The 26,362-nt window shown below is 40.3% G+C and overlaps 1 protein-coding gene across 3 annotated transcripts in view; it reads right to left on the reverse strand.

The window, feature by feature from the left end:
* Window positions 1-3,073: 3,073 nt before the first annotated feature.
* CALCR (calcitonin receptor) overlaps window positions 3,074-26,362 on the reverse strand; it is a 154,776-nt gene continuing 131,487 nt past the window's right edge. For all 3 annotated transcript variants that reach the window (XM_085050728.1, XM_085050727.1, XM_085050726.1), the window contains 5 exons: window positions 23,612-23,672; window positions 23,443-23,509; window positions 20,874-21,092; window positions 12,421-12,462; window positions 3,074-6,754 (listed from right to left, as the gene is read on the reverse strand). In XM_085050728.1, the coding sequence (XP_084906854.1) occupies window positions 6,533-6,754; window positions 12,421-12,462; window positions 20,874-21,092; window positions 23,443-23,509; window positions 23,612-23,672 (611 nt within the window). In that variant the 3' untranslated portion in view covers window positions 3,074-6,532. The remainder of the gene's footprint in view (window positions 6,755-12,420; window positions 12,463-20,873; window positions 21,093-23,442; window positions 23,510-23,611; window positions 23,673-26,362) is intronic.

The following is a 26,362-nucleotide window of genomic DNA, read 5'->3' on the forward strand; positions in this document are numbered from 1 at the left end:
CTGTGTAATGTAAAACAAATGTCTGAAAACCAGAGATCTTTGCTTGTGATATCCTGATGTATAAGAAAAATTGATACCAAGTCACTTCTACATGGGCTATAACTAGAAAGGAGAAACGTGGTCTGTTTTTTGGTGGTTATTTTTTGCATTTACCCAAACTTTACAAGCCATGACAAATTATTTCTCATCTATGTGGCAGCACCTGTGTAGGTGATGGCACATCTGGAGTGACCTGTTGTCCTTCCACATCCTTTCTAACCCTGATTTTCCAAGGAATCTCCCATAGGGACAAAATTTTACAGCAGAGGATTAAAATGAAAAATCTCTGCAGCCCCTTCTTTCAAAATTGAAGGCTACTTTGTGTTGGATACACACTCACCATAATTCTTGTAAAGACTCTAAATTGCTGCCCATTCAAAACTGCAGCCTCCCCAGAGGGGCACCTCCCTTCTGCTGCTGGGGAGGCAAATGTGAGCACTGTGGCTGACTCCCTGGGAGTTAAATATTTGCTACATGCCAAAAGATAATAAAAGAAAAATGCCTGCAGGTTAATATAATTCAATAAGAGTAATCTTTTCTCAAGCTATTTCTTCATTTGTTGAGGGTCTGAACTTGATAAACCTGCCTGCACAATCTGCAGTGAGCAGAATGTGGGATCTGAGCCTTTGTAGAGTGATACTCGTTAAAGGCAGCTATTTTTTGTACTTTCTTTCCCTGTCAAAGCCTGTGCTGGTGATGCTGTTTCTGAACCTGAGATATAGCCTCTTTCCTCATGAATCTTATTTCAGAGATTGTTTAAATTCTGCAGAACTCTCTCCCACTCCTTCTTAGCAGGGATGTTAATTGTGGTGGTATCTATACCTAAAGGTATTTTGCATGCATGTGCACACATCATTGGGAGAAGGTTTTTTGCTTGCAATGGTCAGTGGGAGAAGCTGTATATCTCCTTGTGTGCCTCCCAGAAACACCTATCCGTACAACATAGTGCTGAGCAGCCCTGTGCTGCTGTCTGGACTGAGACATGTTGGTCTTGTTTGCTCAAAACGAAAGAAATAACCAGGAGATAAGAGAGGAGAGTAGAATACAAGAGGTCTCCACCTCTCAGGTTTTTCTGTGTGGTCAGTATGGACTGGGACAGCTTTTTACATTCTTTTTATTTTGATTTCTTGGAAGCTGTTATATGCTAAGCTTTTCATATAAGCAGCTATTTCCCTCTTTACCTATAAATATAACAAATAAAATATATGTTAATGGCCAAGTAATTTGTGAAGCTTGTCAAATACATGTAACGTATATAAAGAGATCAAAAATTTTACTAAATCAACCCAAGAAAATTTAAAAGTAGTCTCTTCTTACCTTAAGGATATGTGGTGCAATACAGATGAACAGGGATTTTGATGTCAAATATGCAGGTGAGATTATATTACTCTACCCATTTGCAGTGTTTGCTCGCTATTTAGATAACCATTAAAATCAAAGAGGGAGAACTCCTGCCTTTAGCCATCCAGATGAAGTCAGTGAGAATTACTGCTGTGTTACCCAGGGTAAAGTGAAATAAAAGATTTTCCATACCAAGGAACTGCCTGGTCTAAGGTCAGTCTTCGCCCCAACAGTGGGTCTTATGCTGGTGAGATAACCCAGCATCACCTGCTGGAGAGCAGGCATGCAGCTGGGAAAGAGATTGCTCCTGCTCACCCCCCAGTCAGCCCCTTTCATCAGCTCAGGCTTGGTTTATGAAGCTGACAAATGCAGCCAATGTCTCTGGTCCCCTTCATTCCCATCAGGAAATCACCTGGCATGGGAGTGGGATGATGGATGACCTTAGTTGTCTGTGCTCCATATGGGGTCCCCAGAAAGCACTAAGGCAGTTAATGGAGGCTACAAATCTTCTCTGCCCTGCAGTCTCTCCCACTCATGACTTAGATTTTGTGCATTTTGGGATGGGTCACTTTCTACTTGAGCACAGCTCTTATAAGAACTCCCTGTACATATATTCATTTGCATCTGTGTATGTATGTTATCTAGGCTTTCTAGATGGTTGGGTTTTTGGTGCTTTTTGTATAACTTCCAACTTCTCAAGATCTTTTAAAATTTTTTCTGGTTTTTTTTTAATTTAAAAAAAAAAAAAAGGTAGTAACAGGATTGTGTCCAGTCAAAACTAGAAAGGTAATGTTGCTCTGCTTCTGAAGATACTTGGTTTGTGTGCTCAGACTTTTATCCTTAGCTTAGCTTTAAATCTGCATCTACCATTTTCACAATTCCAGTGGGTAGCTTTTAAAAAAGAGTGTGGGCCAAGCACTTGAATTCTATAATCTGGTTTTGATTAAAATGCACATTTTCCAGTCTGATATCCATGAGTACGTCTTGGACCAAGAGCGAGTTAACATAAGTTGCAAGCTGTAAAGAAAAATGTTTCTCCTGAAAATGTGTAGAATGCAGAGCTTGGGAAATAAACACTTGTGGTGGTGATTCTGGGGGGGACAGAAATGCAAAGCTTATGAAGGAAGGAGCTGTATCTATTTGGCCGTATTATGCCAATCAACATGACCAGCACTTGGGAGTGGGGGGGGGGGCTGCATGTAGTCACACATTGGCACGTATTGCACATTGCACAAAGCAACCTCCTGCAGTGTGGTCACTTCTCAAAGTTGCATTTGCTTGCAGTGAGAAAAAGGGAAGGGATTCTCAAAATTGATGCAGATGTCCTTTAGAAATTGGCTGAAGATAATTGTTCCTTTTAAAGATAGACTTGTGAAGTCCTGAAATTTGATTATGAAGAAAATATTAAATGGCATATAATGAGAATTAAGTGCCTTCCTGGCCCAGCAGAGCACAGTGCCTATCTTTGCTTCTATGAGATCATATAAAGTAAGTTTTGACAGGAGTTCAGCAGGTCATCTAAATGATCCCTACGACAAGGCAGGTGAGCCTAAATCTGCCCCAGTGCTGTCTGTGCTGATTTGTGTTTCCTGAGACCCACAATACCACACTCTGGTCAGTTATTTTATCATGATGTTTCCTTATCCTGCAGCAGTATGACATGCTCAGCAATGAGAGCCTTCTCAGCACTTGATTTTGCAGGTTAAAACAGCTGTCCTTTATTAGGATGAGATCAACGTACTGTATCTGTATTGGTGATGCTGAGAATTACTTTATTTTCTCAATTATGATCTGAATGCTCAGTAAAGTGGTGCATAAATACAGATTTGGGATCCATCTGGAAGTACATGAAAAGTTCTGTAGAGGGCAGAGAGGGCATGTTCACGCTGCAGAGTCTTATTGGCTTTGGATCAACTACTGTTTCAGTGCAAATGACTTTTAGGTTACAAATCCTCATATATTTGAACAGTATTTAGCTTCACAGAGACATGCCAAACTTTTAAAATTCCAAGCAGTGGAAATGTAGGTACCTTCACAGTTTTAGTTTCAGATTTGCATCTTTGGATAACCACTCATGTATTTTGTTTGTTGAGGCTGGCAAAGGATGGGAGAAGAGAACCAAAATTCACCACCTTTGCGAGGTGTTTTTTATCCCAAAGCAAAATTATTTTGCTACATGAGCACTCTGTAGTGTTTTAATTAAGGTAGCATTACTGCTAAGAACTTTAATACAGAGATAATTTTCTGTTCTACCTTTTTTGCAGTTTTATTTCAGATAAAATATATTTATTAAGTAAATAAAATAAAAATCAAGTCTTACTTTCGACATCCGATGGCACAATAAATCTTTTAATTTGTGTTGTGTTTCTGTACCTTGTAAAGAATAACAACCAGCATCTATCTAAATCTATCTTCCTGATAGATTTGGTTGCTCAGAGCAACCACACAAAACCTTCTGCCAGAGGAAATGCGCACTAAACTGGGTTTTCATGTGTTGGGTGTGGTGTTTGAGAGGAAACAGATAATGCAGAGGTGATAAATGTAAGGTTGGTTTCCTCTTAAAATACACCTTGAATCCACTGATTCACGTGTCAGCTCCTTCCCTACCTTTTGATACACTGATAAATTAATTATGTGTGTCTGCTGTTCTTGTGAATTCTATTGGAGTTAAACCACCCTACTGTCATAATTGGAATTATTGAGGTTGTATCAGCATTCAGAATATTACTGTCACTAGTATATGGTACTATTTATAAAGCAGAGAATGAAATGTACCTTATGTGTGCAATGATGACATTTCAAACCATCTTGAGATGAAGAAAAATACCATTTCCTATGGGAAATTATTTTGATTAGAAATTACTCAGTTAGTACCTTTAAAACTCATCCTTTTGACAAAGCCCAAGAGTGATGACAGCCCTAAACTCAGTGTATATATTAGACCAAATTTTTTGTGGCTGCAATTCATCATTCCTTGACTGAAACCAAAGTTTCTGTAAAGATTGACACAAACACACTGAAGCTGCAAACAATACCCTAAACCTCAGATCCTGAATATGACTTTTCAGAGCACTCCATTAAACAGAACAAGAAAATATCCTCAGCAAAGAAAGAAAGCAATCGATATAATGGCAAAGCATTTCGACTTTGTACATCCACATGAACCTAACTGTGAAACAACTTGCACTTACATGTTGTAAACATGTACATTATTTAAACCAACATGTTCATTATTAAGCTCTCTATATTATTCACACTTCTTTTACAATCAGCTCATTTTTGTATTTAGAAACCAGGAATGCCTTCTGCAGCATTCCTGGGAAGTGCAGTGTGCCCCAAAGCTATTCAGAAATACAGATTCATAGCAGAGCCACTTTATTCTTATTCACTGGTGAAAGTAGAAATAGCAATATGAGAAATACTGTTTGAAAAATAACTGTATTCCTTGAAGTCTGAAAAATAGTTATGTGACTTGAATAAACACACATGATGGTATTTTCTTGTAAATGTTCAGCTGGATTGACTGTGTGAAGATCTGCACCACCAGCAGACAATTCCTTCTTGTTCCCCAGCTCCTCTTTTGTTCTGCGGTGGCAGAGCTGACAGCTTTCTCCTTGCCCTGGGGACAACCTGTCATGGTGCACAGCTGGTGGTGTGCTGGTGGTTCAAACAGGGCAGCCTCCTCCCCTGCAAGGCATTGCCTCATGTATGGAGAGTGGGAATTTGGTCCCCTGTCCTAGTGCTGGGTTTACAGCTATCCCTTGTGACCTCATTCCTGGAAGGGTCTTCTCCAGTGAGATGGTGACCCATGTAGGTAGACATGTACATTGTTCCTCCATTTAAAATCCACAAATTGAGGGTAAATCTTAGGGTCTAGCTGTGTCAGGGAAAGAAAATCAGCCTGGCTGGACACAATATTTAAAAGTGGTTTCAAATCACTGTGGAGGAAATGGCCTCCTGTTTTTGAGGTCTACACTGAACTGTATTGCATTAGTCATTCCTGAACACTGAAGAGAGTTCATCTCCCATCCAAGTTAGCAGTGATTTTTCTGCTAATTTCAACAGAAATGGAAATAGATTATCAAGGATTTGGCCAGACTGTCTAATGATTAGGGATGCAGGAGAGCAACCAGATTCTAAAAGAAGATGCTTCCCGTGATATTAGTTTCTCATTTCTTTCATGGGAACATTTACTGCCATGATCACAATTTTATAATAGAGACAAACATTCATCTAGCATTCGTCTCAGAATGTCTATAAAATAAAACCATAGTTTCCAAACAAATTTCACAGTTTATTCAGAGTGAGAGAATTGCTCCTTAATGATGAGTTTCTGGGCAGAGTAATAGAGTGACAATTTTTCCTATAAATAAATATTCTTGAACTACCAGTATTGTTAAATGAAATCTATTTTGAGATGCCTTCAGAACTTGCGTCATTAAGCCTGAAGAATTAATCTATTTCTCTGAGGGTGTTTGAGATCTTGGTATGCAATAACTATCTCACCTTAATTTGCCTTATGCACCTAATAATGGAACGATAATATTTTGGGGTGTCCTTTGGGATGGTAACATTTTGTGGCATTCTTTGGAAAGCATCAAGATTTCAATCCTTTGGAATGACTTTCTGCTGTTCATATGTTTGATTTGTCTTGCAATGTGCGAAATCTTTTAAGTGGTCATCATGCTCATTAAAAGGGAAAATTAAGGACTCCAAGTCAGTTACATTTTGTGACAATTGATGGTTTAAAAGCTAGTGTTAAGGAAAAGTACCAAAACAAAAAGTGCCAAAAGTTTCCAATTGCCACAACCTGGTTCTTTCTTTGCTTTTTGCTACCGGATACCTGGGTTTGTTACAAATGTCAGATGGTCACTTCATACAGCTGGGATCAGGGGATGTGGATCACACAGCCTGGTGGGCAGGTCCATGTTCACTCCCTGCTGCAGTGCACAGGAAGAAATGGTATTCTGGTCTGCATTACACTCCCTCTGCATCACTGCTGTCAGAGGCTGATGTGGTTTGAAAAGGATGTGTCCTTCCACCTGGGCCTGCACTCTGACTCAGCCTGTTGGATTCCCACACTCCCACCCTTCTCCCCAGCTTTTTCACAAGCAGAACATGAAATGATGTGTTTGCAATGGCTGGTGCCAAGCTAGGCAGATGTCTCTCCAGATTTTAATGCAACGAGTTCAGAGTCCTCTGCATATCTTCCATTTAACTGTTCATTGTTGGCATCATGATGGTACAGGTAAACAGGGACCTCTGTGATGGACGTGGCAGTGTAGGAGGTAGATCGCGTGGAACAGTGCTCGCGGCGCCTTTGGCCCCACTGGGTTTTGTACTGTGTCCATTGCCTCTTCAGAGCTCCTTGCACCTGTCAGAGAAACACACAGGTAGGGTGGAGCATCATGTAAACCCTGTGAAAGGAGAGGAAAGGAAAGGAAAGGAAAGGAAAGGAAAGGAAAGGAAAGGAAAGGAAAGGAAAGGAAAATCTCCAGGTCTAATTCCAGCAGGTTTAGTCTGCCTCTCTCCTCCTGTCTGTACCTGAAGCAGTTGTTCAGCTCTCAACCTTAACCCCCTCCTGCATAGCCTATGGTAGCAATAAGAACTTCTGCATGCAGGTAAGCTCATCCTATAAATGTGGGAGAGATTGCTGCACAGAATCATAGTACGAGGCTACGGTAGAAGAGGGAAGAGGAAGGGGGCATGGGGACTAAAGCCCACTTGATGCTGCAGCTGGATTCTTGCCCCTGAAATGCTTAATGCATTTTGATACCTGAAGAATCTCAGCCTGTACTATGAATGGCAAAGTGTAAGTACACTTCAAGAGCTTGCCAGGGCTAATTTTGTTAAAAGAGTTAGAGGACTAGGACAGCTAAACAGGGATTTTGTTCTGGTAATCTAAGGACAAATTAAATTAAATTGTCCTGTGCTCGCAAAATATAGCATTGTTCATAGCCCTCTGCATGGCAGAGGATTTCAAACTTTGAACATTCATCTGCTAGGAATAAGATATTTTATTCAACATCTGCATTAAGAGTGATGCTATACATGGCACTAGGAAATGATTTAAACTATTGAGACCTCCCAGGGAATAAGGAGCCATTCTCCGGCTGCATGTCCAGGTGTGGTGGCTCTTGATAGTGCTGCTACATGAGCAGAAAGTGAGCAAATCCTGGCTCTTTTTGATTAGGTCAGTGATTCCAAACAAAGTGAGAATAGGAGAAGTTTGATCAATAATCTGGTGTAAATGACCCCCTCCTCCAGAGGATGGCAGGTGCAGGTAGGGCACTGTGATGACAGGAGTCCACAAGTTTCTCTGCTTCTGCTGAACTGGGCACTGTTTGTCATTTGGAGAATGTATTGCTATTCACCTTCTCCTAACACATAAAGAAAAGAAAACAAATGGCTGTGCAGGTTAATTAGATATCGAGCGCAGGAAAGGCATATGGTCACAATGGAACTTTAATTACTTGGGCTGTGGGCAAAGTTTACTATGCCAATATTGAGAATTAAAGTGAAATAGCTGCATGCAGGCATGTTTTCTCACACTATCACTCAAATTTATTAGTGAGAGTTACTGGGTCAAAGAGTAATGCAGTAGCAGCACTTGATACAGAAATATTACACGAGTAAAGATTTTATAAAGATTTCAGTCACTTTAAAATTGCCTTTTGATGTTACAGTATGGATATTGAAGCTTAGTCACCCCGGAAACTTTGGGGAGGGACTGGGAGAAGAACTCTTCAGAACTACTAGGACAGTGACTTTCCCCATATCTCACTGGGTTGGTGGCATCTAGGGCAGACACAATGAGGACAATGCAGAAACTTTGCTGTGCACAGCAGCTCTGCCTGCCCACAGCCACCTCTCCACCCCCACAGCATATCACCAGCCACTGAGCACTTCTGGCCTTCACCTCTGCCCCACGCTGGCTGTGTTTGCATTTCACAGCACTTCATCCATTTGGATTCATATCAGCATTTTTCGTGAAGGCAGCAAGAGCCTGCTCTTAGAGCCTTTCTGCTCCTCTCCAAGCCCTCTCCTTCCCCTGCCCCCTGCACAGATCCCAAGGCTTTGATTGCTCTTGCACGGGGAGAAGAGCAGCTGTGCAGGTGAGGAGTTCCTGCTAGGCTCCCAAACTGCTCTCAGATGAACTGCATTCTGACAGTCCACCAGGGCAACAGGTCTGGAGATGACAGCATGGTTAACTGGAGAGGGAAGAACAATGTCCCTGAGACTTACAGAGCCTGCTAGGAAGAGTTCAGTTTTCTTCTTAGAAGGGAATGATGCTTACATTGTATGCATGGTGGGAAGACAACAGACACATCCCTTCCAATTCAGCCCATGATTAGAAGTGCCATTATGCAGGTCTAAAAGGCTCTGCAGAGCAGTGAGAGCACAAGGTCAAAGCACCTTTGTTTTTATTTGCTGAACTGCTTGTCTGTACGAGGATCTGACCACAACTGGATAATGGATTGTACAAGTTGCTGCATTTGAGTAAAACTTGCTAATCTGGTTTTCTGCCACGATTCCAAGAATCTCAGATGATCATAACTCACTGCCAACTAAAACCATTCAGGCATGGATTTTAAATATTCAGCAGCATTACTGAAAATCACATGCACAGCCACGACGTATTAATGACTGAGGAGGTGCCTGGGGACCAGGAGGCACAGGGTGATGCCTGCCATGCTTTCCACTGTGATGGCAAATAAAAGAAAGCAAAGACTGAAGCAATGAAGAGCCCAAGTTTATTTACTCTGCTCTTCAAGACTTTAAAGATTTTTCTGTTCTCTATTAGCCATTCATGCCTCACTGGCACATAAAATACATGGCTGTTTTTTCCCCAAATAGGCTTTCCATCCTGTTGTCCAGCCTTGCAATCTAGAAGCAATCCCAGGCTTGAAAATGTGGTCTGGTGAGCAGACAGTTGCAGTGACCTTGTACCATCTGTACAACACTGTTGCTGTTCGACAGAGTAACTACAGTGCTGCTGGACCCCAAGATTTTCGATGAAAATGTGCAAGAAGATTTGTCATTTTAAAAGTAACAAAAAATTGTTTATATGTTCTTCCACATGAATGCAGAAATTGGTACAGCTTCTTCTTCTTATTTTTACATTTATTTATATAGATGGGTTCATGGTATTAAAGTGAGGTTAGTGAGGCAGTAGTGATGAATACTCTATAAAACGCAGTCAAGTGGTTCTCAGTTTAACATTATTTGTCTTGGCTTCGTTTATTTCAGTATTGAAGTTAAATATTCCAGTAGGACAAAGTAAATCCCAGATTAGCCAGGCTTCTGCATTACTGAAGTTAATCTCCTTGCCCCACACTGAATTTTCTTGTGAGAAGTAAATTTAGCCTCCATGGGAGCAGATGTATGCAGCAGCTTGGAAACAATCTTATATCATGACTGAAGACCTGACTGTGTGTTTGGTATATGTTCTTCTGCAAACACCAGAACTAGGGGAAGTTAGCTCAATTTTCTTGGTCAAACTCAGATTAGTGCTCCCTTTGGAAGGATGTAATACCAGTCAGGCATTAGTCTGTTGCTGCTCTTCTATAGGTTTTGTGCCTTATATATCTACAGATTGTGTAACTGCAGAGACAAATGGGAGGAAGGGGTCACAATCCTTTCATCCTCTCCTGGCCCAGCCCAGTCCACCTACTCTAGTGCATAAATTTTGCTGGATGTTTATTGGTAATGTGCTCTTGCAAGTAGCATCAAACTGTCTTGAGTCTGTATTAGAGAGGTGTCATCACTGACATTGCTCACCTTAATGGGGAATTCTAAGAAAAGCTTCCTTTCTAGTCTAGTAAATAAAATTTCCTAGAAGAAAATAATGAGAGGATTTTTCATCACTCCTGCCACTGACAGTCTGCAAATCTGAAGCAGATGCAATAATTTTGAAAATGGGTGTAATGGTGAAAAGTACCCAAGAACCAATAAAATCATTCTCAATATGTCTGAGCAACCTGCACCCTCACAGTCATTTGTTCTTAGTGCCTGACATTGATCCATGTTCCTGATCAGCTGCTCCACCAAAAAGTCATCAATCATGCATATTGGCAAGCAGATGCTTCAGATATATTCATTAGTGCATAACCTGAGAATTGTATTACTGGAGTTGTAAAGATGGATATGCTCTTCTGACACTTTAGCATTGTCAAAAGTACCTTGGAATTAGAGCTAGTTGATGAAACTAAGAAACTAATAGCCTTAAAGATACTTTATGTTTTCAATGCATTTTATTGTGGCCTTTCCCTATTTTTAACATTGCTATGACCTTTAATCTAGACACAAGTCCATGTGTTCTCATTAGAGATGTTGAATCAACCTTTTACACTAAAGCTGTAAAACACTAAGAGATTTTGTTATTTAAAATCTGATCTGAAAGAAATGAAAGGTGTCACTGGGGAGAATGAAGAAGGCAATGTTCAAGACCAGGATTTTGGGGTAACACATTGTTTGGAGGCCAGTGAGGAGACACAGGAGCACTGCTTGTATACAGCTATGCAGTCATTCTTACGGGGAGAGGATGCTTCAAATGCTGCCTGACTGGTTTACTACTCTATTTTCTTCACAGCAGGTCCTCCATACTAGGGAGTATCAGAAGTTTTCTTTGTTTCCAGGGCATGGGTATTCAGCTGTGTCAGAGTGACGACAGTAAGGCAGAAGGAGAAAGGTGATGGTAGCCTGTAGATACTGGGGACAGAAATGTGTTAGGAAAAGAGTTGTAAATGTCTTCAACTTTGTTTAGTTGGACTCATGAAACTGTGAACTTCTGTAGCATGATCTTTACAGCTCTCATTTCATGTTAGGTTCTGATGTCATTAGCTGCTCACATTTTGCCCTTCTCTTTCATGTCTCCTGAGGAGCCATGCTACAGAAGTGCGGTGGGAAGCCTCTCATCTTTTTATCCTTGAGTTTCTCTGTACGTTTACACAGGGAGCCAGCCAGAGGCAAATGTACAGAGATGTTGACAAGTGGTGGCAGAATTTAATACTCTCTGCTATCCTGAATGTTATCAAATCAGCCAGTAGCACTTTATCAACAACATAACTTGCTTCCAGTCTCTATCAAAACATCAGTGTGGTCACATCATTACACAGAATTTGCTGGTTTCTAATAATGTACAGCGATAAACAGGAGCACAAATATCTGTCTAGGTTGACATACTGAGCGTTAGCATCAAAAAGTTTGTTCTGTATCTAGTTCATCTGCTCTGGATTAAGAATGAACTTTTTAATGGACTTCCTAGTATGGTGTTTTATTTCGCTACAGTTGAATGCTCTTGATGTATTGAAAAAGCCTTTCTCTGCCAACCATCTTTGGAAAATGGCTTACTATAGGAATTTAAATGGTTCTTGATATATTTTAACCTGCTTTTTTTTGTAAAAAAAAAAAAAGTGATGTGGACCTAAACCCCACTGCATGTGTATATACATATATATGATCCAGCTGTAAGAGAATGGGAGAGATCTTTGCCACAAGGGTTTTTATTTCTCAATTACTACAGAAGAAACATTGATGGCAAAAAGGCCAGTGCTAATCCTCAAAGGAGCACAAGTATTTGCACTACTCCACCTCTGTCAGTGCTACCAGGGATGGATTTGCCATGGCTCTGGGCCTGACACAGCACTGCATTCTCTGAACTGATCCCTGAATGTTCCTGCTTCTTATGGAGTATTGTGGTCCTTCCTGCTGTTCTGGGGTAGGAAAGGAAGTAAAGCATTTTCCTCCTTCAGTTAGCTGTACCTCAAACTTGCAGATAGTAGGGGGACAGTGTCATGCCTGTATCTCCTTAGGTGCCATCTCTTCTGTAATGGCAACACACCTGAATCTGCTCAGAGATATTCCAGTCACACTCTGCACAGAGCTGTCAGAAATGCACACCACTGCTTGTGTGTGGAGAGTAAAAGTGACTTCATGTGGTTTCAAAGTTTGTAGTGTGACATGCTTCACCTCTGCATTAATGAACAGCAGAGTGACTATTTTTCAAGTTCTACTTGTGTCTGCATTTCATATGCTTACCTCACCATTGAAGAAGCAGAATATCGTAGCTACAAGTAAGCCCTAAGAGAAAGGAAAAGAAAAGAAAAGAGTTTAGGGATCAGAATATATAGACTTCTTAATCATATTTTGGAAATTCGGACTTGATGGATACGAGATAAAAACTTTACTCCACTTCCTCAGCATCACAGACAATCCCCATCTTTCACGGTTGTGTTATTAAATGGATTTTTTGTCTTTTCATAATGTTTTACCATTTCTTCCCTATATTAATAGTTTTTAGAGATTATTTGTTATGGCTATGAAGTTATTTATATATAATGGATGTAGAAAAGGAAAATGAAAGCTAGATATATATTTTGCTTACAGAAGAGAACCACACTGCCACTGATTTTGCTGAAGAGATTGCAGAGAAATTGTGTTCTATATATTGCCACTCATTTTTCAGAGTGTAGCCCTCCAGTCAGAAGTATCAGTCACATAGAATCCAAATGCCCCAGGAAGGCTTTAAATTGAACTGTATGTCAAGATAAGTGAACTTGTATGTTGTGCATCACTGTGGATGGAGAGGATGTGAAAAGAGGTGTAAGTGGTCAGGAAAAGGAAAACCACACAATAGATGAGTTAGAAGGTAGGGAGGTGGAAAAAAAGAGACACTATAGATCATGGCTTGGTTCTAAAAGGCTTTAAATTAATTTAATCATCACCACAGTTGTTCAGATAATAATTCACTACTGCTATAAGATTAAACCAAGGGCCAAGGCAGGAATATGAGATGAGAAAGTGTGAAATTAATAAGAGAGAAAATTCTTGCACAGAGAGCCTGCCATTCAGGATTATGTAGTTACACTGGTCCATGTCCTAACTGCACTCGTTCTTATTAAAATAGATTACATAGCATCACTGGGAGCCAAATGCCTTCATTTTAAATTACTTAAAGCAGTTATTATAAAGGAAACATATGGCAGTTTGTGAAATTGAGGGGAAAACTGAGATGCAGCTTATGTTCCCAAGGGCTGCTTTGAAGAGCTTTACAACTGTATCTTTTCTATAAAACCTTCATTTAAATGATTGCCAGTTGAATTGTAGATAATGCTTTGCAAAATGTATTGGACACTCAGATGTGTATTTTGGACAAAAACCAGGTGGTAAAGCAATAACTTTTTAACAAAATGCTTATATAGAGATACACAAGCTGGTTTGGATGAGTGCTGACTGCTTCAATTTTGACAATTATGTTTCTCTAATAGATTTTCTCTGATGCAGAGTTTGCAATTTGACATAACTTCAAATATCAACACAGAAAAGCATGCAGGAAGAGGATAAAGGGTAGACATAGTGAGAAAAAAAAAATATCTTCACATTTTGACAAAGCAGTGAGTATTCTCAAAAAACTCAAATCCCCGTACGCAGTAAGAAATGCACAATAGCTTGTCCATAAGTTTTGGTCTGAGAAGTATCACAAAGTCAAACAAAACCTTACAACCCTATAGCAGGACTTTGTCAGACTAGACACTCCTAAATCAAAATTTTTGCAAGGGTAGAAAATGCGCCATTTCCTAGTGGTCTGTACCAGTGTTTTTTGTGCTCTGTGGGCTGCAGAAATGTGCACAGTTGGGGAAAACCTCTGCTCTTGAACTGTACTGTGCACCCTTGCAGCAGGGGTCTCTCTATTTTGCTAGATATGGTTTCACTAACAGCAGTCAGCCAGAATGGCAAACGAGATGGATCTTGATCTCCTCTGGAGCAGGGATGCTCAATGGACAGTTCACATGAGGCATGGCAAATCAGAAGACAGCAGGGGAAGAGAAAGAAACAGAGAAATTTTTGCCAAGCCTGCACTTCAGTGAGAGTGTTTAGGGGGAATTTGGGAACCTCAGTTCACCTAAAGATAGAAATTGAAACTGAACTATTGAAATGAAGCCATTTTCTATTTCAGTTCCTGTATAGGTGTTGGAATTCCTCTGTTACATCCTGCAATCCTCCACTTTTTTGGTGTTTGAGAGTGTAGTTCCCTTACTAAAGTTTTCTCCAGACAACTTCTGACAGAAAAGCTAAAGAGGAAGGTGTGGTGACGCCTCACATCCCTTTCAGTTGCTCTTCTAGTGTAGAGTGAGCTGAAAGCACACCTGGTTTCGTGTTATTTTGAGACCATGGATGTTGAACATGTTTTGGCTGAAGAGACTGTTTGCTCTAGTTCATTCCATGTACATCTCATTACTCTTCTTCCACCTGCCATGGCCCTCTGGGTACTGCCATCTATATTTCTATTATTTCTATTTCTATTATTTCTATTTCTATTTCTATTTTTTTCTATTTCTTCCATTTTATACATCAAGTTTTGCCCATTGTTCAGAGGGCTTTTGTTATCTTCAGCTGTAAAGCTACAGAGATAGCAGCAGCAGACACCAGATTTGTCTGTTTAGAGCCAGGAGGGCTTGAGATGACCATAATTCTACCGTGGATCTATTAAAACATATGACAGACTACATGTAGGTTAATTATTTAATTTAGGGCCCATGGGCTATTTCTCATATCTCTTTGACATATATCTTCCAAATTCAAGCTGCTGGTGGTTTTGCCTAGGATACAATTCTTGCTGAGGATGAAATCTGTAGGTCAATTATATCTCTCTGCCACTGTGTGGAGTTGCTAAACTAACCTGTGACATATTGTCTGCTCCCAGCAAAGTAAAGTTGGCTATGGTATTGAAAGCAGAAATGAGGAATTTATTTATTTTGAGATTAGGGCCTTTAATGACTTCTGAAATTCTTCACTTTTAAAACTGTGTGAAGAACAAATGACTGTGGCTTTTGGCTGAATTGTGCCCTAGTGATTGTCCAGAGTCAGCAGCTCTTAGACCTTCATGTGCCTTATTAACACTGTATTGAGTTTTTTCCTGAGTTTAAATGACTATACTGATCTAAATAAATTTGTTTTTTGACAGGTATTTAATTTGTATCTCACTCTCCTAGAAGACATAAGCATCTTGAAGAGGAGTTCAAGTAATTTGCTCAGGTTAAAAATAAACAAATAAAAAACACCTATGCAGATACTGCAAATTTACATAGGTTTCTCTTACCTCTTTTTATTTTTTTATTTGAGCTTATGTCTTCATTAAACCAAGAAAGCATATATAGATATACTTATTCCTGCTATTCCTGACCATGTCCTTGGCTTTAGTTTTTGCCCTAATCAGCTACACGCTGTGTTGCTCTTTTGACTTTAGTGGGATGATATATTCATTACAGATGGTAGAAGATGATGGCATATGTAATTGTACAGATGGTCATAATATAAAAATCAGTTTCTGATTCTCTATGGACTTTGTTCCATGTCCATTCACTCCTCACTTCTGGATCTGAATGGACAGCAGAAAAAAAAAAAAAAGAAAAAAATAAAAGCATGGCTGAGGTTGTTCATAGAAGTGCATCCCATCCCCACCTCTCTCGTTTTGGCAAAGATAAAAAGCTTTGAGAAAAACAGCAGTGTGTTTCTCACCACCTTCACTCACAGCACATTCCTACTGCATCTCTGAGGTAAATGACTGGCTTATGAATTGCTCATTTACATTAGATGAAAAAATAAGCAAAGCAAAGAATGTGTCTGTGCAGTTTCTACAGCCACTGAAGTGGGGAGGTTGTCATGAGAGGGCTGAAGACAGCAGCCCACCTGCTGCAAAATGGTGGAGATATCCCATCAGCCAAAACTCATACTTTCCTTCTCTTGCTCTCTGTGGAGGTTTCATTACTGTCATTTTTTGCATGAATTTTTCATACAAATGGCACTTTATTATTTCCAGCTTACAAAAAAATATTTCCTTTAACTTTAATTGGTTCAAAATATTTAAAAGTTTTTAAATTACTAATAATCCGAAGAGAAAAAAAAAAAGAATAGAAAATAAAATAGAATGCTTATATTGTCAAAAGCAGTCCTATAACCTTAACTTTGAACAGAAGGAGAAAATATTTCTGTCTGGTTTAGCATTACAGAGGATATTTATTTCCTTTTAAACTGAGAAACAGATGGAATGAATACCTTCTAAAATACATTGAAATATCTCACTATTTTTAAGAGTCTACTTTTAAATGAGTTAATTTTGTTCTTTATAAGGCTGCGTAGAAAGTTAAATTTAAAACTTGGAGGCAGCATTGATACACATGCCATCCAAACCCAGCCATAAAAGATTCAAAATACCCTTGTACCACACCAGGCTCCTCTGAGCTGCATCCTCCTGCCTGGCAGGGTGGGTGCTGCAGTCCCAAGGGTGCTGCTTGGAAACTGCTGGGTGGCACACAAAGGGTCTCACTTGTGGAGAAAAAAACTGATTATTATCTGTTCAACAGAAAAAAACATTTTCATTTGACAATAAAACCCAAGGCCCTCATGCTGAATAGCATTTTAATTTCTCATTAGAGGTAGACAAACATTTAGGGCCACAGTCACCAAGGTATTGAGAAGAGTTGCTTTAGTTGCTTGTATATAGCTGTTGGTCCAGGGGCTGTTCCTCCACTCCTGCCTCACATACCTCCATGGCTCTCTCTTCCCTGGCACAGTGACAGTGCCATTTTATGTAACATGAGAACCTCCAGAAACCCAGCTTGAAGTGCTGGACACAGAATTCTGTGAGAGGCGACAGTTGGTGGAGGGAGCTTGAAAGCAGAGGCTTTTTCATGCCTGGGCTGCTTTGAGAGCCCTGGGAGGACCATGTCTATATGTGGGACTAACTGATGCATCATGCAGTTATTTTTCTGCTCTTCCTTTTTTTGTGTGAGGTGTTTGCCATGGACCAATGTCAGAAATCAGAAGCTGGGGCAGTGGTCATTGGTAGCTGAACCTCTGACAGAAGCACAGCACCCCAATCTCTCTACAGCCTGGGACTTCTCAGAAGATTTTCAATGGTTCTGAGGATGGAGGAAGTGTGAGCTGCAGCTCCAGGGCCAGCAGGTTATCAGGCATGAGCCACATCTCTCTTACTCTATCTTGGAATGGAGACCTGGGTGCAGCTAAATGCAGCCCAGAGCGCTGTTGCTGCTCCACTCCATCACAGGAAGCATTCCCTTTGCCCAGGTGTACCATTTTGTCTTCCCTGGGCAGCATCATGGGGTTTTCAGGTGTTTGGCAGATGTGATTTCATGCCAGAGGTGTGCAAGGAGCCAGCACATCCTGTACCCTAATGCTTTACAGCCTGAGGAAGTTTGCATCTTTCATGTGCTTTCAGCATCATCTATGACTTTTGAAAGTCAGGTCCTTTAAGGTAGATCTGTAACTCACTGGCTCTTCTGGAGTGCAAATATTTGCTTTGTGGTGCCTATTCTAGGACCTCTATTAGATAAGATAGCTGTGTGTGTTCAACAATGAACCTACAGCATCCCAATCCATGCGTGTCATTCCAATTAAGGTGTGCTGGTTTTGTGTGGGGTAAAGTTAATTTTCTTCATAGCAGCTAGCACGGGACTCTGCTTTGGATGTGTGCTGGAAAAAGTGTTGATAGTGCAGGGATGTTTTAGCTGTGGCTGAGCAGGGCCTCCAAAATTCAAGGCCTTTGCTGCTCTTCATCTCACACCAGCATGAGTGAGCTGGGGCTGCAAAAGGAATTGGGAGGGGACACAGTCAGGACAGCTGAACCCAGTTGATCCAAGGGATATCCCAGATCATAGGGCATCATGATCAGTATATAAAGTGGGAGAAGAAGAAAAAGGGGGATGTTTGGAGTGATGGCTTTTTTTGTTCCAGGTAATTGTTATGAGTGATGGAGCCCTATTTCCCTGAGGATGGCTGGACACCTGCCTGAACACCTTTGCATGTATTTTGCTTTGCTTGCATATGTGGCTTTTACTTTATCTATTAAACTGTCCTAACTCAACCAATGGATTTTCCCACTTTTACTCTTCCAATTCTCTCCTCTGTCCCACTGTGGTGAGTGAGTGAGCAGCTCTGTGGGGCTGAGTCACCAGCTGGAATTAAACTATAACATAAGGGTTGAAATATCTTTCTTTTCCCTGGTGCACTCCTCATTTCAACATTCTGGAGACTAGAGAGCTGATATTGGTGATGGGGAGAAGAGATGCAAACCTCTACTTTTAGAGGATCAATGGGAACTTGGCTAGCTTGGCCAGAAAAGTATATGCATTCTAATTTGCAGCACAAAAGCCAGCCTTCCATTTTTTTTTTTATCGTTTATGTATCTGCTCTCCAGATATGCTAAGAAAAATCTGGTCTATTGTGTGAGAGACACATTCAGTAGACACACAGTGTTTGTGAATTGTCCAGACAGGCATTTTTGAAAAACTAGTTCTGCTTAAAATGGTGAGCAGTGATGATACAGTCACAAAAAGAGTGGGATAGTCCAAAACCAGACTTCTGTTATTCAGAAATGACTTCAGCAGAGGAAACCTAGCTTGTTGACATATAAAATAAAATACTGGTGTGTTGTTTTTCGACTGGGAAAACTATTCCCGGAAGAAATATCATTATGTGGTTTCTTCTATGAACAACTTCTTTCTTATTTTCAACCCTCTGAGTTTTACAATAGACTGCAGTGCTTGTTTGCACCATTTCTGTGTACATGAACTGTATAACTAACATATCAATACTTCATGTTCACTTAAAGCAGTGATGTACTGTGAGAAAAACCTGTCTCTCTGTTCCAGAAAAGTCATAAAAATGACTCATTTAACCAGTGCAGAAATGAAGAATGCATTATATTTCCCACCAAAAAAGGATTGGTAATTGTTCCCATGATGCCTGCTTGTCCATGACTGACATGCCATGAGCTGCAAAACCCAACAGATTCTTGCTAGTGTCTGCACAGTCTGGCTGTGCTGTGGGTTATGGGAGCACAATAGCTAGCAGGGAAACACAGCCATTACACAATCTAATGCACTATTTGCTAATTACAGAATCAGCCCTAGAAGAAAATGAGCACCAGAGGAGTGATTATCAGCTTGAGATCTAAATACGCATACAAGAAATGTTTGGGAAAGGATTAAGAATGTTTGTTTTAGTTTACAATTAAAAATCCACTCTAAGTGGAAGAGGGAGGATTGCAGTTGGCTGCAGCCAGCAGGACAACTGCACAGCCCTTCCAAAAGGCCAAATTTTAGCAGGAAGCACACTGAGATTATACTGCAGGGGTGTCAAGAGCTCTTCTGTGAGAGCAGAAGGAACCCATCAGGGATGAAACTTTCCTGTCTTGGATCCTTCCCTCACCCAACCCCTATCATCAGTACAGCCTCTGTTTTAACCTCAGTTTGGTGACTTTCTATTGCATAATGATCATAATTAGAATTGTTGATTAAGGCAATAATCATTGGTTTTGCAAATCTCCAACAACTGCACGGGATTTAATAGATATTTTAAGAGTAAAGTGATTATTGTCTTATCCTAACTTGCTAAAACTGTAAACAAATCAATTGTCACCAAAAACTAATTGGGAGATATTCCTTTACAGCTCTTGTGAATGCAAATGTAACAATACAGGCAACAATAGAAGAAACAAGGCTCTCGTTCCTTTTAAGCAGAACTGTAATATCAGATGGCATACACTTCAAAACCAAACCTAGAACTTCAGTTATTCTATCAAAATAGCAGCAGGAAAACACCCAGAGTTTCAAAAGGATAAGGATGATAAGCAGGATATATAATCTGACAGGATGCATAGATTTTGGTAGCCTTATCACTTCATTTAAAGAAAAAGCACTACTGATTTTTTAAGCTGTTTTCTTATTACAGCATTAAAATAATTTCTTCACTTAGCTTCTGTATGAAAGGAAGCAAGAAGTAGGTCAACATATTCATGTGTGTTGACCACTATTCACAAATGCACTGAAAAACTGCCTTTCCTAGTCAATATAGGACTGGATATATTCCAGTCAGTAAACAAGATAACCCAGCATTTAAAGTCATTTAGGTTTGGTTTGTTTTGTTTTTGATAGAAAATAAACTAGACTTACTTAATAATGCCTTATTTTCAAAGCATTTTTGAAATCAAAATGTCAGTCTTGCAGTTTAAACAGACTAATAATGGAATTCTAATTCCTAAACGAAGTTTAGTTGTCTCTGTTTTTTGTTTTGGCTGTTGGCATTCCCTCTGTACAACAGTTTGTACACACTGCTAATTTTAATGTTAATGTCCCAGCACTAGTTTCAGTCAATTTGAGCACTTCAACAAAAATTGTGTTGGAACATAAAAGCCCTCTGTGAACTCAGTTTTCTCTCCATAGTTTAGAAATAGTGCAAACCAATAATTTTGGCAACTTATTAAATTGTTTCCTCTATCTTGTCTCTGTTCTTTACACTCTGGTGCTACTTGTGTAAATGCAGATAATCCAATAATGTGAAACGGTTGGAAAAGAACTGAAAACACAGTTATTTTCAGCTTCAGGGCAAACCCCCTGGCAACAGTATCTTTGGCTAAATTAGCTTAACATCAAATATTTCAACTACATTAAAGTTGCTACTATTTCACATACCTGGTAATGCATTAATATATGCATGATGTAATCATATATTTCTCCAGCAAGTCGGTTTTCTGGTCTCCAGGGAATAATAACAAACTGAATTCCTAGTAAGGGCACCAGGATTAATGTGGCTCTGACAGCTTTCATATACATGTTGGACTCAGCACGGTGGGTGTCTCTCAGCTTTGTCACCAAAACTCGGACAATGTTAAGCAAAAAGAAAAAATTGACCTGCAAAAGCAAAGCTATTGTAAGTGAAAGCATTCAGATTGAACAGACATTCAAAATGAAAATACAAAGCACATAAATGGCAGTAAAGTGTAGTTTTCTAGCTTTATTGTATCTCATAATGGCCAGCTCCTGGGCAGTTAGGTCTTGGAAAGTATCTTGAATATTTTCAGAAAAGATATGTTAAGCAGCTCTACATGCTTTGGAGCCTGCATGGATGCTCCAGGCAGGGGTCAGTTGTAGGATACACTGATTGTTTTGATGCTGATGTAGGCAAATTTAGGATTTCCAGGGAACACTTAATATTATTCTTCTGTCTGAAGTTTAAATGGGGTGGGAAAATTGTCTCCTAGAAATAACCATGCCTCTGTCCTGAATCTGACAGTCACCAAGTTATCTTGACAGGTGAGGCAAACCCCAGCTTGTCCCTGGGCACATGGGACCAATGGGAGCACACAATTTCCCTAAGGAATATGCTTCAGGCTTGTGTGTGAGCAGGGCTGTAAGGCTGCACTTGAGGACAACCTAGGCCTCTCCTTTCCCCCACCAGACTGCAGGGATTCTGTGGTACTCTACCCACAGGGAACAGGTAACAGTTGCTGTCTCAGGGCAGAAATGACAGACACCAGAAAATTTTGTCCTGATCCTTATAGTCAGTGATACCAAATAGATCAGAATTTCCTCTCCTCAGTCATTTCTGGAAATCTGGTCTCAGCAGAGAGTAACCTGCCCTTGACCCTGGCTTCACAGAGAGCTACTTGTGGGATGTGCTGAGAGCCTGCAGGGACAGGGAGGGCAGACCCAGGCTGATAATGAGCTCAGTGATTAACCTGTGGACATTCCTGATATCACAGACCCTCTCTGTCTCTAGAGTCTCTGTACACAGATCACTATTTTCCACTCTGCTACATTAAAATCAGGCACTGACACTTTGGAACTTTAATAGATTTTTTCTCCTAATTTTTAAAAATAAGTATGCAAGTTGTATAACTTCCATAGGTATTTCAGGAGCTCAAATACCATTATATATACAAGAAATTTCAGTTGATTTTTTCAGAACAATGAATCAGCAAGCTCTGGTAAAGCATTTCATCACTTCTAAACTACAATGGGAGACCTTTCAACTGCTTTGCATTTGTGCTGTACTGGAAAAGAGGAATGATAAATCACTTCTGAGACCCCTTTCAGCATTAAATCTAAACCTTATTCTTCCTCACCCACTCTGCTTAACCTTCACTTATAGATTTTTTGAAAGTAACTGTGAAAAGTCGAAGAAAGTCTTTATAAAGTTAAAAATCCTCAGCTCTTCTGAGTCAGTCTGTCACTATGGGGCTTCTGTAGACAGCAGGACATTCTGTAGACATTGACATCTTAACAAGAAAAATAAGACTGGAAATGACATAAGCACAATACAGAAATGAAAATGTCTTATTTTGAAAACAGTTAAAGATTGCTCTTTTTCCATAGAAAACAGTCTCTTCCTTTTTCTTTGTGGCCAAGATGTACAGACTGGGATCACAATGACAAAAATAAAGGTGAAATGGCCTCTCTCAGATGGTAAGTAGCATTACAATAGCAGTTACAATCCAGACTGAACCAATAAACCCACAATAAATGTGATTCTTTGAGACCAACAGACTACCTATATGTCAGGGAAGGATGGGCTCCTTCACATAACTTCTGTTAAAGACTGCTTCTCCAGAAAGGGTAGAAAGAGTTTTGTTTTTTCAGCTATTAGATGGAAAGTTGTTTATTCAAAGGTGTTCCCAGTACTCACAGCCCTACTGTTGGATCTCTGAGGCAATTATTGCACATACATCCACACAGGTGTTTGCAAGTAAGAGGCAGATCAAAAGCTGAAAGTGCATCTTGGGTGACACACTGAGATGAGCTTGGGGCTTGGGTTGAATGAAACCCTTTCTGCATCTGCCAGGAAGGTCTGGATTACCATGCCAAACTGCACCTCTGGCATACCAGATGTTGTATATATGCACATTGCCAGGTGCACTTTGAATCTTGTCTTCCTTCTCAGACAGCCCAGTCCAGTCCTTTCCCTGGACTTGTTTAGCTCCCTACCTTTGGACCACACTGGGTCAGTGACCAGAAAAACTCATGCTGAGCAACCAGCTTATGCCAGCTAAGGCATAGCTAAAAGATTGATGTCACATAAATGCAGTGTATTCATCTCAAATAAGTCTCACTGGAATAAAGTGTCTTCTGTAACACTGAGTAGAGAAAACCTCTAGTTTCTTCTGAATTTTGACCATAATACTTATAGTACAGAAACTTCCATTCAGGTTAGCAGCATTTCTAATGTAATTATTAAACTGTTGATAGCAAATAATATTCTTACCAGTAGAGCTGCCATTACAGGTCCATGAACAATATATAGCAAATGTGTGTCAACACTCATCCAGCAGCTGGAGGAGAAATACAACAGTAACATTTATTATTAACTTGAATAAAATTTTCTGCACAGTTAAATAATGCTAAGTTCCTTCAAAAACAGACATGCTACTCACTTGTCATTGAAGTATCTGGCTCTTGCAACAGCATGAATGGATGCTGGCACCAAAGGGAACCCTGAAATGATTAAAGTTATAGATCAGTCTTGTTTAGCTCAAATGTCATGTGTCTCACACACTAATAAGTCTCTTGTTCACAAAACATATGGATGTGAAATCACAACTTTCAGGAAAGAATTGTTATTCCAGCGCATTCAGACCCTGGCAACAGCCCAATGATGAGATGCAAAAGGGATTAACATTCAAGGCTGGCTAAAAGGAGAAGCAAAGCCCACAGACCCAGTTCTCCTGGAGTGTTTCAAAGCTGCTGCCAGGCTCCCCTGCACTGCTGTGAAGGGAAGGGTGTGAGCAGGCAGTGTGGGCAGGATGTAGGGATCATTCTGTTCTCAGAGGAGTATTCCCTCAGGAAACCAGGGACACTTGTTAAAACCATGTAAATAATTGTTGAGCAAGAGAGAGGCACATTGACTTGCATGCCAGATTATGAGGCAATAAAAAACAGTGAAGAGTTTCTCTTTTTGAGCAACTGGCACGAGAAAATGTTTGGAGCCAGGAGAGTTTTGGGGGATGGGGATTTTTGATATCTTCTGTAGGTTCCCAGCCTCTGTGCAGCCAAGCCCACCACATGCAGCTTTATCTCAGCAGGGAGAGGAGCTGTGGATACAACAAATCCACATATCCTGACTTATTTGTGGCACCTCAGAAGAGGCTTTGACAGGGAGCTGATGGGAGCAAATTTGCACTGCACTTGGTAGCATGCCTTGCCTAACAAAGTGGAAAGCTCAAGTTCTTATTTCCAGCCTGACACACAGAGTGACAGCCTGGTCCACTCCTGTCCATTTCCCTTCAGCTTGCTTAGATATTCTATCCCTCTCCAACAGGCTAGAAACCTGGAACTGGAGATCCTGCCCTGCAGTGCTCACCCCAGTGTGTACAGCCTTGCACACATACAGCTGGCCCTTGGGGACATCATCTACTGCCTTGTCTGTCCTGTGCACACCTCTGGTGCTACTGCTGCTTGTTCCCTATAAACCATGGATGTTTCTACTGAGCTTTGGATATTCTATAATTATAAATGAAAACGTGTGAAAATATCCTGTCCATACCATGATTAATCACAGAGGGAAGAACATAGCTCCTGTTTTGTTCATATGTTATTGATTTCATAAAAATGTTTAGAAGAGACAGAGGATCCATAGCCATATTTTAGGGAGTGGGAATAAGGTCCAAAAAGTGCATAAATAGAACACTCTTATGTCTCCAGGTGTCTTTAGGCAATAGCTACCTACTCTACTGCCAAAAAAAATTTCTTATTACAATTTACCTTGGGAGGACAATGCAGCTGTGGGAGAACAAACTGGATTGCTTTCTCCTCTGTATGCTTTTAGAAAATGATGACTTGGCCTCTGGCTGCAGAATGCCTTTTTTGGGTGATGATGTACGGCAAAACAACAAAAAGCTCAGAACAAAAAGAAAGGCGCTTACAACCTCAGGGTGAGCTCATGGGATTGACAGCTTGAGAAAATAATTTTGATTGGGAAATGGAACAAGTCTGGGCCAGTTTTGTTGTCAGATTGAAATGCAATTTTTAAGGGGCCTTTCTGTAATAGCAAAATTCTTCAGCTGAAAACTGTGGCCTGGAGTATTGTGAGTAGAGCATGCCACATGATGTAAAAAGACATTTTTTCTTCTGCTAAATGCATTAGCCTAGGATATTTGGCTCAACAAACTCAAAAGCAAGTCTCAAGAATGCAATGGAAAATCTTCATTAGCCAGTTACAGGTTAAGAAGCTCAGGACTCTCTACAGATCAGATTTCCAGCTGCAGGCTGGATGAGCTCTCCTAGGGCTAAACGTTGCTTTACTCTTGTAAAGGGCCAAAGAGCATGGAGTTAGTGAGAAGTGGAGCATCAAGGACTGTGGGGTCATGGTCAGATATGTCACTACAGAGTCCCACTTGCACATGGTGAGCAGTGAATAATGCAGAGAAGGTGTTACCCCAGCCATCCCAGAACAGGTAGGACATAATCCCTTTAGGTTGTGCCAGTCCTTTATAGCACAAACTGGCAATTCCAGTACAATTTGGAAGGCACTCAGCTTTAGCACTGTCCAAATAAATGATTCCCTTTTCACTTCTGTGTGGGTGAAGATGCCTGAAGCAGACAGAGTGGACTGTGCTGTTGCACAGTTGATACTATTTTCTTGCCCTGCATAATAGTGATTTCCTGACCCAGTGAAACAATAACAAATAAGAAATGACATCCCTAGCACCTGTTCCCAGAGAAAGGGTCAACTGATGACATCAGCCTTGAAATGCATCTGCCTGTGTCAGATTCCATTCAATCACCTTTTAAAGATCTTTTTATATTTGTTCAGATTATTATTTTTCTTGTAAAGCTATTTTACAAATGCCATTAGTGATTTTTACAAATAAAATAAGCTAAATCTTCTTGCATAGGGATTAGCAACAGCAATGAATAATGAGTAACTTCATCTGTACATTTGCCTCGATCTCAAATTGTAATTCAGAGCACAGCCTGCTCTGTGTTGCCCTTTGGAGAAATGTATCTCTCTCCATTGATTAACATAGCTGGATGTTTAAAGTTAGACTGTGTTACTACTCCTTCTGGAATCAGTGGAATTACACTGATTCATGTAAACTTAAGGGGTCACCAGATAGTCCTAATCTGACCATTTTGCTACTAATAATATTTCTACTTTAGTTAGGAGGTGCTAATTATTGCCTTTT

This window comes from Lichenostomus cassidix, chromosome 2, assembly GCF_008360975.1.
Source record: "Lichenostomus cassidix isolate B80296 chromosome 2, HeHo_3.0, whole genome shotgun sequence".
NCBI lineage: Eukaryota > Metazoa > Chordata > Aves > Passeriformes > Meliphagidae > Lichenostomus > Lichenostomus cassidix.